This window comes from Paralichthys olivaceus, chromosome 2 (assembly GCF_024713975.1).
Source record: "Paralichthys olivaceus isolate ysfri-2021 chromosome 2, ASM2471397v2, whole genome shotgun sequence".
In the NCBI taxonomy this organism is placed as follows: Eukaryota; Metazoa; Chordata; class Actinopteri; order Pleuronectiformes; family Paralichthyidae; genus Paralichthys; species Paralichthys olivaceus.
This window is the reverse complement of record NC_091094.1, coordinates 9,654,544-9,670,770: the sequence shown is the minus strand read 5'-3', so window position 1 is coordinate 9,670,770 and position 16,227 is coordinate 9,654,544. Positions and strand designations below refer to the sequence as shown.

The 16,227-nt window shown below is 41.0% G+C and overlaps 1 protein-coding gene across 7 annotated transcripts in view; it reads left to right on the top strand.

The window, feature by feature from the left end:
* Positions 1–14,064, top strand: part of arhgap9 (Rho GTPase activating protein 9) — a 37,223-nt gene extending 23,159 nt beyond the window's left edge. For 2 of the 7 annotated variants that reach the window (XM_020096884.2, XM_020096885.2), the window contains exons 8-21: positions 423–569; positions 699–797; positions 1,176–1,237; positions 1,341–1,428; positions 1,901–1,996; positions 2,476–2,574; positions 3,278–3,383; positions 3,802–3,921; positions 4,958–5,056; positions 5,811–5,888; positions 6,191–6,244; positions 7,171–7,305; positions 9,696–9,801; positions 12,871–14,064. In XM_020096884.2, the coding sequence (XP_019952443.1) occupies positions 423–569; positions 699–797; positions 1,176–1,237; positions 1,341–1,428; positions 1,901–1,996; positions 2,476–2,574; positions 3,278–3,383; positions 3,802–3,921; positions 4,958–5,056; positions 5,811–5,888; positions 6,191–6,244; positions 7,171–7,305; positions 9,696–9,801; positions 12,871–13,057 (1,476 nt within the window). In that variant the 3' untranslated portion in view covers positions 13,058–14,064. Of the gene's footprint in view, positions 1–422; positions 570–698; positions 798–1,175; positions 1,238–1,340; positions 1,429–1,900; positions 1,997–2,475; positions 2,575–3,277; positions 3,384–3,537; positions 3,922–4,957; positions 5,057–5,810; positions 5,889–6,190; positions 6,245–7,170; positions 7,306–9,695; positions 9,802–12,870 lie in introns of all 7 variants that reach the window. The other 5 variants (XM_069534703.1, XM_069534706.1, XM_020096888.2 and 2 more) reach the window with 4 other exon arrangements.
* The last annotated feature ends 2,163 nt before the right edge of the window (positions 14,065–16,227 follow it).

The window sequence follows — 16,227 nt, the reverse complement described above, 5'->3', positions numbered from 1 at the left end:
ACGCTCTCAGAAGAAGGTTTGAGTGAAATGAGTTTGACCTTTGTGCTGTTCTTTACTGTTGCTTATTTGTAATTTTAATTGTTTTGGAAATAAAGCTGATTGTACTGTTGTACTCTGGTTGCTTAAGGCAAGAAAGTCAATTAAATACTAAGTATTATGTAAATATAATATAAATATATATATATATATATATATAATTAATATATATCTTTGAAAATCTCTATACAGTTATTATGAGGAAAACAATATTGTACCAGCTATCACAGGATTTCTACACAATCAACAGATGTAAGAATAAAATGGGAGTTAGTTGTATTTTTCTCTCTGTTGGCGTACAGTATAATAAATCAGTGATTCTCCCTTGTTTGTCTGTTCCACCTCTGACCCGAACCTGTGACCCTGAACTCTTAACCCCTGTAAAGAGCATGCAGCGTGCAGCCTCCTCTGACACCGTGAGCATGACGGCATTCAGCAATGCAGGTGCCCAGTGCCATAATTCTGCCACCGTGCATGATGTCAAGCAGCAGCTCAGCCACTCCCAATCTATGATCCTGCCTGAGAATGGCAAGGTACTCACCTCCAGAGCACATACACACATGCTCGTAAGCTGTGAGACACACGGAGAGACAGGGAAACGGAGAGAAACACTGCTCCGGTGCATATAACGCAGCTAACGATGACCAATTCGTGTTTTCCAGCTGGTCCAGCAGTGCAGAGATTACACCTGTAACGTGACCAACATCGTCGTGGAGCCTCCCTCTCCTCAGAGCTCTCCAGACAGCGACGGTCACACACCGGTGAGCAACACTGCCTCTTAACTTATTGATGAAGATACCTGTACATGTACATATTTTTTATTTATTGAACATAATGGACTGAGAGTTCTTCTGTCTTTATATATTGTACTCAACACATCTAACTTCATAGTTTGTATTAATTCTGTTCTCCTGCACCTTAAACGGGGCCATACCGCAGTGGGAGACTGTAAAGCAGCTCCCCTCTCGCTATTTTTTTGAATGATGCAACAGTCAAGTTAAATGGGTTCGCTCAGGATGCAGAACATTCTACAGAGGAAAAGCCCTCTGCTGCACTTTACTGTTAACATTTGAACATGTCCTCACATACTCTCATTATTATTGAGGGATAATAGATATAAGGACTTCTCTTCCTCTCAGGAGTTGGAGAAAGCCGGCCTCTTGAACAAGACAAAGATTGCAGAAGGAGGCAGGAAACTGAGGTGAGGAGTCAGGGATCAGGAACATAATGAATGAAGAGTTTAAGGAGTACGGTTTTCGGGGCTAAATACTGACTGAGCAACAAACATGTTTGTTGGGTTGCAGGAAAAACTGGAGCCCGTCCTGGGTTGTGTTGGTTGGGAACAGTCTGGTTTTCTTCAAAGATCCTAAATCACAGACACCGTCCAGCTGGGTAAGAGCGGAGAGAAACCTCATGTTTGATGGTTTAAGTCAAGGTCAGGGTTATATTGATGCATAGAAAAGCTTTGCTGTAGTTTTTTCAACAACTAGGAAATAATTGCATGAGGCCTCTAATGTCCTGATTACAAAATCCTCACTAAGTGGGAGTTTGTCAGAAATGCAGATGTTGCTTTTTCTGCTAAATGGACTTCTCTTTTGAAATTGAAAATGTCAACCTACTCAAGTCAGCTAATTCTTGTAGGAGTAACGTTCTCCTTATGGGTCATTGTAGTAAAATAACAACCATCAGCTCTTATGCTCGTAAAACGGGTCACGCTGTTGGTGTGTGAAAGAAAGACTTGATCTAAAAGGGGGGGAAGTGTTGCAAAAAGACACTCAAACTCCATTTTTTAAAATCAATCCAGTTAACTGAATGTTGAGAAAATGTTACAAATATGTAACTGTGCATGTTTATTGAAAAACAGAAACCAGGAAACAGTCGCCCTGAGAGCAGTGTTGATTTAAGAGGTGCACAACTGCACTGGGCCAATGAGCTGTCCAGCAAGAAGAACGTCTTCAAGGTAAGAGACAAGTAGGATGAAAACAGAAAAACTATTTAAAACTAACTTTGAGAAACACATGACCTCTAGATGCACACTTATTATTTAACTTCTTAAGAAATTCAACAAATCATTACACATGACCTCAGTGTCCCCTTCATTTTTTTATTTGAATCATTTATGTGAACTGTCATATAGAGAGAACATGGTTAGAGTAAGAAGAAAACACAGTCTGATTATTTCTGTCAGTGGAGATTCCCTATATAGATAAAAAGTAGAAGTGTGAAACTTTCATTCATCTGGTCACTCATCAATGACTCACAACAATGAGATAGAGGAAGCAGTAAAGATACATTTTCCAGTGAAATGTGGAATTAATTGTCATCAAAATCAAAGAATTCCATAGAAGGTCAGTACATTTACTTGAAATACTAAATGAGGAACTTTGGGGACAGGTTTTCATGCATTCATATCGAAATGTATAAATGTTGATGTTTCAGCTGAGGACAGTGACAGGAAATGAGTTCCTGCTGCAGTCGGAGACGGACTCTCTGATCAAAGAGTGGTACAAAACCATCCAGAACGTCATCGACAGGCTGGTGAGACACAAACACACGACACACACTTTTTAAAGTAAAGAAGTAAATGTACGACATTTTAGCTACTTTTCACCGTTTCCTATTAATAGTATAATAGTTTTTACTTTAACTGACTTGTATTTCTCAAGGGTAGCAACATTTTAACATTTAGTCACAAACCTCATCCCTTCTCTCTTTTACTGTTTTATTTCTTTTTTTCTTTTACGTTTATATATTTTTTCTTGTTCAATTTGAATGTCTTACGTTCTATTCATTGTCTTTTATGCGTGATATAAACTGCTTGTAGAAATGCAATATAAATAAACTGCCTCACTTTAGGAGACGCGTAAATTCATTTTATAGTGAGAGGATGATGAAAAACCTTTGAACAGCTGAAAACTGTAAAATGTCCCACTCACACATATGTTGGTCATAAATGTTGAATTAACAAAGTAGTTTTTGTTTCGATTACGAATGGCTCCTGTTTCTAATAAAAAAAGGTCAATATAAAACTGCAGTTATTTCTACTAGGAGGCCAAAAATGAAGTTTAAAGAAATTTGATTGTAACATTCATCATGTGATTCTCTGGTCAAACCACCACTTCTGCAATATGTAACTACTAATCTGCCACTGTGTGTTGTAATGTAGTGATAACCCAGTTTTAATCAATGATGTAAACAGTGAGAAGCATCATGTTTATATGTTTTACTCATGGCCTCCCAGGACCGTGAAAACCCACTGGACAATGTCCTCCTGTACTCTCTGAGGCGAGCAGGCAGCGTGGAGATGCTGGACCACAGTGGAGATGAGGATGACAGGAGAACGTCACGTAAGTCATCACAACATCACTTTGTCTTCGGTCCATTCAGTCGTCCCTCCTTCACACAAGCATCTCGCAAAACCGTCCCTGCCCTCAACTCCACATGACAACCTCTCACTCCATCATCATCACCACTTTTTGTTTTCTTCAAACCTCCACACAGGCTTCTTACATCCCTCCATCCTCTCCTCCATCCTCTCCTCCATTCAGCCCACTTATATTTTCACGCGGCCCCCGTGGCAAATAATCCCACCGTCAGTCCTGTCTCACCTCCGCCGTCGCCCGGCCCTGCCACTATTCATCCTCACCACCATCCCCTCTCATCTGCTCGCCAGCCTCGCGGCCGAATGCCCCGCACTGACCCCCTCCTCCTCTTCTTCCTCCTTCTCTTCCTCCTGCTCCTCCTTCTCCTTTCCTCCATCTGCAGTCCCTCGCTCGTCGTCCAACCTGGAAAACACGGAGAGGAAGAGAGTAAAGACGCGATTGAAGAAGCTGATCCTGAAGAGACCTCCACTGCAGGCTCTGCAGGAGAAAGGCCTCATTAAAGGTGAGGTTTCTTTTTGAAGTCTCCAGACTATTTGAATGCGCTCGTATCCTTTATTTAGCAGCAGTGAATAATGGACATACAAGTTCTTTTTTTCATGAATTTCACAGCTAAAACTATCCAGTGGACTTTTGTTGAGAAGTTGTAGATATTCTTCCTTTAAGCCGGCTGCCGTCACAGTTGCAAGAGCAGGCGAGAAATCTGTGTTTATCCTGTGGTGATGCCTCATCAATCGTGAATGTGAATCGCTCTCCTCCTCGTCCAGAAAAAGTTTTTCACACGGCGTGTCTGTCGATTACACTGTTAGGACATCTGTTATGTGTCTTTCTCTAGAGCTGGAACAATCCCTGGGCTTTTCATGTTTTTTTAATGGGTCAGAAGAAGTAAAGTCCATTTTTATGTTCAGGCTGTCATCAGAAAGTAACAAATAATAAATATGTGGAGAGAAAAGCACCTTGAGTTCAGGACAGGAGACGTCAGAGAAATGTTCAGTTCGTGTGAAAATTACCCAAATCATATTCTGTGGCCTCTAAACAGAAGGTAGTTTGTGTTTTTTCACCTCTGCAGATAAAACTTTTTATATGCCTTTTAAGCAGCTTTTTGAAAAGCTTATATATGTTCAAATATAGGTTTTATCCATAGACTAAGCTTAAGCAGCAAAAAGCTGTTTTGGTGTATTTTCATTTGCAGGTGATTTAAAACAAAAATATCTGACTTCTCCAGCTACTATGAGAGAAGTTGGAAAGTCTTATATAGTTAAATTAGAGCCCTCATCAGAGAGCCACACTCTGGAGTGAAGGTCTGCATATGATTTGTTTCACCTATAGAACATACAGTACATGGATTGTGTTGCATCATCAAGTGTGAGCCTTCATCTCTGGGAGCAAAGTCAAAGGAGTCATAGGTTTTCTCCCTCAGCCAACTAAATCAGTTTCAAGATTAACGTGGGCTTGTAGCTCTTACATCACGTCTGTTGTGTAAGAAAATAAAATTGACAGTAAGATAAAAAAGTGTGTTTGTGTCTGTCGTCACTCTTCAGATCAGGTGTTCGGCTGTTGTCTGGAGATGCTCTGCGAGCGGGAGAAGAGCACCGTCCCTCGCTTCGTCAAACTTTGCACCGAGGCCGTGGAGAGGAGAGGTAGAGTCACTGCAGACAGACGACTGCTGCTGATGTGATCCGCAACTTAAAGCAGACGCATAAGAAAACAAGCTCAGTCCCATGTGGAGCATCTGTCACTGACGGCAGACTCTGCATCTGCAGTTCAGCACAAATCATCAAACTGAAATTTACAGGAAAATGTTTGACAGTTGCACAAAGCACAAATTATGGCAGTTGCCAGAGAAAGAGAGATTGATATTAGAGAAAATTGAGTCTTGTTTAGAAACAGTACTGCGAGTAAATATTTAAGAGCTTTATAAACTTAGTTTTGATGATTTGAATATTTCTAGGGAGCAGATTGAGACATTTACGTATAAGGTGTGACGGACTGAAAAACGTATCCGTCAACTATTTTGATAGTTCTCGCAGCTTTGGTGTATAATTACTGTTGTAGAAAGGGAAGAAGGTAGAATCTTTTTCTTCAGCATACTATGTTAACTCACAATTATTTTCATTATCAATTAAACAAAAATTTATTTCCTTGATTAATTCATAATTTAAAATATGTGACATGTCAGAAAATGGTGGAATTTAGACAGGTAACAGTGAAAAACGTGAGAGGAAACTTGAACGAGTTTATTTCATTTTTGCTTAGACTATGTCTTTAACAGCTAATCTAGCTAATAATCAATGTGTGTGTGTGTGTGTGTGTGTGTGTGTGTGTGTGTGTGTGTGTGTGTGTGTGTGTGTGTGTGTGTGTGTGTGTTGTTATACCTCCTGTCTTATACTGCAGGACTGGACACTGATGGCATCTACAGAGTCTCTGGAAACCTGGCAGTGATTCAGAAACTTCGCTTCCTGGTGAACCACGGTGAGGATGGCGGGGGGGAGGGGTCACACTGAACAGTTTGTGATGATTAATGCTGATATTTTGTGGCAGGTGGAAAAATCATTACATTTTTTATCCGATTCCTCTTTTTTTCTGCCACTTCAGTTCAAGACAATTCTCTCTGATGTTGTTTTATTCATTCAGAATGTACATAACGATTAAATCTCAGATATTTTACACACACCTTTTTCTCCCTGCGTGAAATCTTTTACTCTCTCACTCCCTGTGCACCACATCCTTTTGATGAAGTGAGGAAAAGCTGACTGAGTAACTGTTTTCTGCAGAGCGAGCGGTGACTACTGACGGCCGCTACATGTTCCCACAGGAGTTGGTACAAGGTAGAGTCAGACGGACGAGGAAGAACAGTGGCTTTCATGTGCTCTCCCTGGCCCTGCTTGTTTTTGTGCATTATTTGTTGCATAATGTGAACAGATCTCAGTCAAGCACACACATGCCGACAGACTAACACGCCGAGCTGAGCTGTGGCGCCGACGTGCACTGAACGTTGAAAGTTTGGTGCTTGTGCTACCATTTGCTTAATGTGTGTGTGTCCCTTAGGCTCTTCTGCTTTAAGTTTTCTGATGTAATAACACAGAGCAGGTTGTACAGAGAGTTGCTGCACGGTGCACGGCTGCCACCAAGTGGACGAAACGGAGAGTCAGCAGCTTGTGCACTCTGAGGCGCTCCAATCCCACATAACATCTCACTGACTAATGTTTCTCCTCAGAACGTGATGGACATGGTTTTTATATTTGAACCATTTATCTAATTGACACTGAGGTCAAATTAAATCTCTTTTTGTCTTTGGATCCGTTTTGAGAAGCACTAGTCAGGCCTGGATTGTTAAAGAAAATGTGCTTTACATCTAAATGTGTGTGTGTGTGTGTGTGTGTGTGTGTGTGTGTGTGTGTGTGTGTGTGTGTGTGTGTGTGTGTGTGTGTGTGTGTGTGTGTGTGTGTGTGATTTGTGCGTCTGTCTCCTCTTACTCTCACAGACCATCTCTATCTCCCTCCTGCAGCTACAAGCCTTCATGTTCCGCCTCAGCCCTGACGTGAATTCTCGCTCTGTTTACGTTCCTCCGTTTAAACGACGCCGTGACTGTAACTCCACTTATTTTTCTCTCTCTCTCTAAATTCAAACTCTTTTGTCTTTCCTTCACGTATTGCCCCACTTTTCCTTCACTTCCTCTGACCCTGTCTGTCTGAATTTCTCGCCGTTCCCCTCATCCTCTCCCTCCCTCCCTCCCTCCCTCCCCGTCTCTCAGAGGAGAAGCTGAATTTGGACGAGAGTGAGTGGGAGGACATTCATGTCATCACAGGAGCTATGAAACTTTTCTTCCGCGAGCTTCCGGAGCCTCTGGTGCCCTACGGCTTCTTCACAGACATCGTGGAGACAGTCAGTGAGTGACCACTTTCAGCCCCAATCAGGCTTCAGTTTTTCTTATACACCCTTCCCCTGAACGCTGGGCATCGGTCAGAGACGCTCGTCTTTGATCCATCTGAGAAAGATATTAAAGAACTTTGTCAGTTGATCTCATCGCTGTGTACAAACCTTGTACGAAATTAAAACTGAATAGCAGCAAAAAAAATACCTTTATATTTGAGGTGAGAGGACTTTTTTCCCAATTCCAAATATTTCGTGTCTTTGATTCGACTGAGATGACGATGGTAGATTCCATGGCTGGACTCTTTGTGGAGATGTTGCAATGACATGATCAGCATCTCAAACACTAAGGCGACCGGGACACATGCACATGCAGGGAACCATTTTATTCTCACCTTGTTATGTTTCCCCCCATGCTGTTTTACTCAGAATAGTCATCACACTGCTGTGGTCCTGAATAATCAAAACCTAAAGACACAAATAAACATTTTATAGCTGCTTTATACTATAAATACAAAAATGTGTGAAAGAAAATGATGCTTCCTGAGATGAAACGTAAATGTATTCCAAGGCGAGAGACGAGTAATTACATCCTGACATAGCTGGAATTTATTGAGCAGCATCAAATTAAAATGAAGCGATGGTTTCTCCGCAAAAAAAAAAACTTAAATTACAGATCATCACATATTCATAGTTGCACTTTTTCATACTTTGAATACATTTTGACACCTTTATTTAAAGGATAAGGCTGGTGATGTTCTATTTATAATTTTTTTTTTTTACTGTCAACAAATCCCATGAATGAAAAAAACCAGCAATGTGTTGTTTTTGTTGGTTTTCATTATGACTTCTCCACCCTGCCTGTGGCACTCAGGCTCAAAGCCAAGTCACTCACACTGACGACATAAATCTTAAATATGCGCCACAAATGGAGAAGTTTTTTGTTTTTTTGATTTCAACAAAGATTCAGTCATTTCCTAAAAAAACGTTTAGGCTCTGTATAACAAGTCCTTCTCAGATTTAAGTAAATAGAGCATTTAGGTGACTGTTTAATTAATTGCTACACAACTAATATAGCTCAGTAGTTTGAAGGATTTTCCCTTCATTGTCAGTTTTCATTGATTAGGCAGTAACAGGCCATTCACGTTTAATTTACTGGAAACCTTATTCAGTGTTTATCTCTGAAGACACACCTGGTCAATTCCCATCTGCAGTGACCATAGCAACCAAAGTTAGAGAGGAGGCTCTCATAGATAAGACGGAGACGGAGAAGGGAAACACCCAGTGTCTCGGAGTCTCCAGGTCGTTTTATTCGTTTTAGTGTTTGAATATACATCATGAGTTAATGTTAAGTATTAAATTGAATTTCCATTAGAATATTAACAACTATATAAAGGTATGGATGTGAGGTGTTGCACCCAATTTTCACATCCTGATTTGGACCTGTAAATCCTTGTTAAATAGTTAATTGAGTATTTATATGATGTTTTTCTGGTCTTAATGACCAGTCGGAGCACTGAACAGTACAGTTTTTCTATTCACACACATTTTCATACTGTGTTTCTACAGTATGTGCAGCACTTTCCCTATCATACATCATTCTCACACTTCTGGCACAGCCGTCAGGGGCAATTTGGGGTTCAGTATCTTGCCCAAGGGCACTTTGGCACTTGGAATGGAGGAGCTACACCAAAGTGAAGCGAAGTGAACTCTTTAACCAAGACAGCCTTGATTTTGTGCTCCTCTTTTTTCTCCTTAAGTCAATAAATGCTTCAATTAAAGACTCCTGAAGTCTCCAGAAAACTCCCTCCACTAGATCACAAGATTTTCTCCACACACTGGTTCATTGTATAAGATGTTATTCAGTGCGGCTCCATGTAAATCTGTTGAATTAAGGAATGAACCAAATCAAACTCACACACAACACTTGTCATTCACTAATCACAGTTCTGATCTTTTCATTGACAAAAAGAAAATTACGAAATATCTTCAAACTCTTTATCTATGGGCTTCAATTAGATTCAGATCTGCCCAGACCTCTTTGATACTACGGTGTATCACGGTATCTTTTACTTATCCTAAAACATTAAATGATCTAAATTCAAATATAGATTACATTCAGTAAGAAATTATTGCATATTAAGAAAGAAATGTAGTGTAAAAATGTAAATGTATTCATGTGTCTGCACAGACTGTGATCAGCACTTCACTCCTCATCAAACCACAGTGGTGATAGTGGATAATTGCAAGCTGCTGTATCGAATTAGTTGGTGGAGGCTAATAAAGTACATGTGATATCAGTTAATGGATGCAAATCAACTTTTTGGATGCTAAGAAAGGAATGTAATATCATGCAAAAGATAAAAATGTACTACGATCTGACCGGTCTATTGCTCTGTGTTGCAGAGATGTCGGACTACATGGACAAAGTGGATCGTCTGAAGTGTCTGGTGCTCAACATGCCTCCCCCGAACCACGATACACTGCTGTTCATATGCCGCCATCTCAGACGGTGAGAGGGTGGGATTGGAACCATGTGCAGTAAATATCTGCTGTTGTGTCTGTCCTCATCCCCGCTCAGTTTTCCATGTAGCTCTGATGGTTTCAGTGGCATTTCATAAGGCCGAATATTCCCCTTGGCACATATCAGCCATGAAACAATGAACCACATGCCCTCGTAGGGAAATAAAATCTCCGTCTTATAACTTTTCCTTTCAAATTGACCACAAGATGGGGTAGTTCCCTTGTGGATGTCAGTGATTTTCTGTCAGGGATTCTTCGTGTCTTGGAGCACGCCAGCACCGTACCAGGATCGCACTGTTGTTAAGTTTGGGTCGTCTGAAGATGAAAAGGCTGGAGGAAGATGAATGGTGTACAATGTTATGTGAGCCAGTTCCTTTTACAGTACATAAAATGTGTGTTTTTTACCGCTTATGGTTTTTCCTTCCACTCCAGGGGTGAGTGTTCGTGTTCTGAGGCCGATGTTTGTGCCAGGGTGTGGTGGGCCCCATGAATTTGTCAACTCTGTGTCTTTCTCTCATTTTCTCTCCGCTGTCATCCCCCCACCCCCCCACCCCTCCTTCTGTTTATCATTTATCATCTCCCTGCTCAATCAACCTCTGTCGCCTCCTCTCTCTCCTCTGGCTTGCCACCATTGTTTCCTCACGTCCTCTTTATCCTCTTCCCTCTCTTTTCACTCCCCCCTTCCTCTTCCTCCCTTCTTCCTCCCCTTTCCATCCCTTTCTCCTTTTTCTCCATCCTCCTCCTCCCCCCCTTGTGCCTTCCCTCCGCTCTCCTCCTTGCCTCGAAGGTCCCATGGGAGCCTTGTGGTTCGTCTGCTGGAAGGCATACCGACACCACCGCCGCCACCACTGGAACCTCTCTCTTTTCTCTCTCTTCGCCCTCTCCCTCGCTCGCTACGTTTTTTTTTCTTCTCTTCCCTCTCCTCTCCTCTCCTCTCTCTCTCTTTTTTCCTCCTTTCTTTTTAATGTGGAAGTTTTGAGCAATTGCTGGCTGCTTCTGTGGCTTGGTGGGAATGGCATTTTTAGAAGAATGCCTCATGCTGTGGCTTTAACCCATTCCTGAGTCTCCCAAGATCACACACACACACGCTCAAAGACACCAGGATAGGTCGATACAGGCGGGGGACACTTACATGCATGTATCTACATTGTAAAAATGCACATGCATCGAAAAAAGGGAAAACTTGCATTCCTGAGTTTGTAAGAATTATGCCACATATTGACCACAAGGATGAAGTTGTATGTTTACATCTATACATACCTGTATTTCCAAAGATTAACTCTAACCAGACTTAATGTTTGCAGCAATAAAAAGTAACTAAATGCTGATATCTTGACAATATTTATGATCAAAACCCTGGTAGCCTCTCATGTGCTAGCATGCTAACATTATTAGCACTTAACACAAAGTACAGATGAGACTAATATATATGATCAGTTTCATAGGTTTCTTGCCATAAAGCCGCTATTGGACCATTTTAACTGTTAACCTGCTTTGGCACTTTTATCCAAAGTGGCTGAAAATAAAGCTTCAGTACAGCAGAAAACCTTGAAGAGAAGAGGTATGATCTTCAAGAGAACAAGAGAGGATTGTCCGCACTCTGATAGCATTTGGAAGCTCGCAACACCGTCGGAAACCATAAACGATACTGAGATGTCCTTGTGTTCAAGGATGGCTAATGCCAGACCACGTTCCTTGGAGGAATGCAGTGGCTGAGCACAAGGTTGTATAATTGACTTTAAGTAGTGGGGTGCAGCGCCCAAAGCCATTTGATTTTGATTTAGGTGGCCATGGGTGGCCAGTGGACATCAATTTGCACCAGAGTGACATGTGCCTTTATGGGCTGATCAAAGATGCGGCATCACATTCGGGACTATCTGAGTTTTACTGTATATGTAACAGGACCTTGTTGAGGGGAGAAAAACCATGTTTTGCAAAGTGGCACAACCAGGAGGCAGATGCAAAAAGCATAACTGGTCATCAGTCATCACAGACACGTTTCTCACAACTTTAGCTGGGAGAGACATAGATAAAAAGACTTCTACCCATGTAAAATATTTCCTTCATGTGGGTCTGTCTGACTCACAAGCCGAGATCTAGCTGGGGTCATGTGGCAGGAATGACAGATATAGTTGGTTATTATCTGCAGCAGCGATATGGGAAGCAATGCACGAGGATAATCAGACCTAAGGAGTTGGTGTCCTGAGCTTTGGGGCAACCAAGCGGGAAATGTGTCCTTACCATGTCGCTGGTAAGCTTTCAAAAAAAGCTTAGGAGATATTATTCAAAACAAGAATGTGCTTTGCCTGTGATGCCTTATTTTAGTGCGTAACGATGGTATGAGTCAATGGTTCGGTGTTTAGTATGGAAGGAGATTGTGTTTTTAGCTTTAACAGCTAGAGAGCCGTCTGTCTCTCCTCCACAATATCAGTCTGATCGTGATGGTGTGTGATAGTGTTGCATTCATTCTCTTGATTCTTGACTTCCTGGTGCCTGCAAATTGGCTCACAGCGCAAGCTGTAGTTGTGGCATGAATGGAGGACATTTGTGAGAAAATCCCATGGCCAAGTATTTGTTTTTCATCTTTTTGTACTTGTTAAACAATATTCCTTGTCTTGATGTTTTTTTTATACTTGCAGAAAACACATTTTTGTACATCTAAGATTCCTTTTTTTGTACTTGTGTGAAATGTGGAAGGTTATTTGTTTCTGAAGCATCATTTATTAGCAACAAGTCATGTATTTGTTTATCAGATGTGTTTTGTGTTTGCAAAACAAAATGCATTAGTGTGTTTTATTTTTGCAAGCCATGTGTTTGCAAGTGAATGGTGGGGAATTAATATTTAAACCAAAGTGTATGCTGGTCCATCTACTTTCTGTTGTGATATTTAATTATGAACCCCGAATGTTAACCTCCTGGTGTCTCCTGAAGAAGTTTCACTGAATCGCCAACACTTATCATGCATTCATTTCTGTTTAAAATTTCATTCATCCAGTAGTTTTGTTGATGTTTAAGGTTTTATTCTGAATTTTATTTTCTTCTCTTTTACTCGCCACAGAGTGTTGGAACATTCAGATACCAACAGAATGACCACACAGAACATCGGCATTGTGTTTGGGCCGACGCTGATGCGCCCGGAGAGGGACAACGGCAACATGGCGGTGAATATGGTCTACCAGAACCAGGCGGTGGAGCTCATCCTCAGCGAATTCGACCACATCTTTGGAAGGAGAGGCCCCCCTTGATCTTTTTCGGACAGGGCTGTGGGGGGGAGGCTCCTGCAGATCAGACGAAAGCACAAGTAGTGCAGCGTATGTCCTCTTCGCCTGTTGACTCATATGGTGTAAAATGGATTTCACATCAAAAGATAATTATGGGGTAAAAAGAACCAGGACAGAAAGCTGCTAATCATGACATCTGGCCTCCATATAAAGCCATGTGAAAACAATAATAGTAAAACAAGCCAACTTTTAGCTGCAATACTTGTGCCTTTGCCTGCAAATGTGGAGCCCAGCCCTGAAGTTCTTTACTGCGTGAACAGACGCCTCCTTGTCACTTTTCCTTCATGTTTCAGACTTGATCATGACAAATAAAAAGCCATAAAAAGTGATGAATCTCCTCCAGCCTCCTCAGCCAGCTTTTTTATAACCAGTTATTTTTCAAAGAATGAGAGGAAAGGTCTGGTTTTTTAGACAAAAAGCAGAACCATCTCACTGTGAAAACAGCAGCACCTCTTGCAGGAAGGTTCGACAGTTCCACCTGCAGTGTAAGAGTAGGTAAACTGGAAATTATGCAGAGAAGCAGAAGGCAAGCTGGGTGTGGCAGTGTGCTGGCATCTCTGCTGAAGTTATACAAGAGATTTAATTTGAGAGAACTCTTCACAGATATGAGCATTATTTCAGTGATGGGGAGATTGTGCCAACATGGCAGCAAATGTTCCTTTGTACAAAATAGTACTTTGTTGTGTTTGGATCCTCAGAGTTTCTTTAATTGTACAATTTCAGACTTGTCTCCTGTTTCTATTAGTCCAAACTCCTCAGATTAGGTTAAAAATATGGAGTTGTAAATATGTGACATAGTGTGTTTGTCAACTTGTAGCACTTTGGATAAAGTGTCTAACCTTAAAAAGAATATATTGGCCACCTTCAAAGTGATACATCTCCTTTGAAAGGAGCGGTGTGCTGTTAAAAAAATGTTACTCTGACCTGATTGTTAACTCTCCTGCAATAAACACAAAAACAATCTGAATAAAGTGATGGATCTGTTTTTGTTGTATTTGGCCTGTATGCGTCCATCAGGTTGTTTGTGCCGAGGGATGGGTTGCATGAGAGATAAAGTGTGTGGAGGTATGTGGGCGTTTGGAGACTTAGCGGTCAGAGGCATCCCCTGTGATTGGTGCAAATGCTGCTTTTAATAACAGAACAAAAGAGGAACTGGAAATGCATATGTTTAAAAAATGTGGATTTTCCCTCAAAAAAACCTTCTCACTCTCTCTCTGGCTCTGTGGCTTTGGTAATTTTATATTGACTGTGGGTTTGGCAAAAGACGAAAAGGAGCAGAGAAGAGGCACAGGGGTGGAGGGCGGGGGTCTTGTAGACTTTGCAAAGTTTTATTAGATGTATTTATTCATTTTTATGCTTGTTTTATTTCAAGTCATGTGAGTGTGCGAGAAGGGGCTAAATGAGAGTGATCATTTTGTGCAAGGTTTGAAACATTTTCTACTTAATTTCTACTTAAACAGACAATTCCACTTGTTTATTTTTGTTCAGGGAGTCGTCACAATTACCATATCTCCCTCAGTCATTAGTGCAGTTTGTGATTCTTTCTTTGTGTCCCAGGGCCTCATTTTAAATTATGCAAAGAAAGTACAGCAGGGTGAAAGCATTAATTGATTCAACGTTTCTTAAAGTAGTTTATTGTATGTTTTGTTCTCCAAACTGAAGAAATATTCCATCAATAAAAACCCGGTGGAACAAAGAACTGCCGTCGAGCTCTGTGATGTGTGTTTTCACTTTAGTGTAATGCTGCTAATCACTCACTAAAATTAGAGTCAGTCTGTAAAGCGACACAATCAAACACCCGGCCTTCTAATCAGCAGCAGTGAAAGTCAAACTCCGCTTCTCTTTTTCTTTACTTTTCTCAATTTTCTGTCTTTCTTTGAGTTATTAATTGTGTAACTTATCGATGGAGCTCTCAAATTTTATTCATAGATTTAAAACAATACAAAATAGAAATGTGTGCACTCATTTCCCCGATGCAGATGAAAGCACTTATTGATAAATTTGCTCCCAGCTACAGATTACCGAGGGGCTGATGACAATATGTGGGCCATTAGCTTTTAATTGTGTTGTCTGCACAACTGAAACGAAAACGATTCCTGTAAATAAAAGAAAAATAAAAGTTTTTTTATATCCTTGTATCCCCGAAACTAATTTAATTTTCACAGGTCAGATTTAAATCAATTAAACATAATGTCATTACATATCATTTTACCCGTACAATGCTCCTGATTTACCTCAAGCACCTGTGAGTGTCCAATATAAGTTGTTTTCAAATCGGGTTTGGTTAATTTCTGTCTGAATACATCTACTTCCGGGTGTGGGGCACCGGCCAAATGGATGTGAACGTGGGTCCTGAAAGTTTTGGCAAACATGTGACCTGAGGCTGCGCTTTAATTGGTTGTTGCAGATGTTCCACAGTTCGCAGGACACGCCTACTTTTATTTATAGCCAATAGGTATTGATTTACGTCGACACCGTCTCAGGTGCGTTTGACGTCACTGAGTTAGTTCCGGTGCGAGCTGACCGGCCCCAGGTGGAACTGAGGAACTGAGGTAAATCAAATAACTTCTTTATAAAAACACCCCAACAAGACAAACGGAGGATGAAGGAGCTTGGTCCGGACCTGAGCTCCAGATTCAGCAGGAGGAGCTCACACCTTCTCCTGCTCTAGTCATGAGAAACAGGCGACTGGATGTGGAGTGAGTAAAGTCTTTCAATGCTTCACCTGTTTCACCTAAAACATCTCTCTGAAAAATGCAAGCGGAATTAAAAGTTGCCACAGTCGCATTGAGGCTACATTTCTGATGAAGGCTACATTACTGAGGTATTATGTTGTTTTTGTTGAGTCTGGCTTCACTTTGTTTGGACTGTCCTGTGGTTCATCCAAACTTATCAGGCTTAAGCTTACAAATTACTTTTTACATGCAAAAGAGAGTGAATTGGACCCTCGCTGTATAAATAATGTCAGAATGAATAAAAGACATCCTGTTATTTTAAAGATGAGATTATGACAAACAGGTGTCATGTTGCTCTGGTTGAAGAACTGTTTCTCTACTAAAATTATCTGTAGCTGTGTTCATTCTAAGATCTGTTTGCTTTGTGACACTGTTGTTCCTGCGAATCGAAACTTAAAA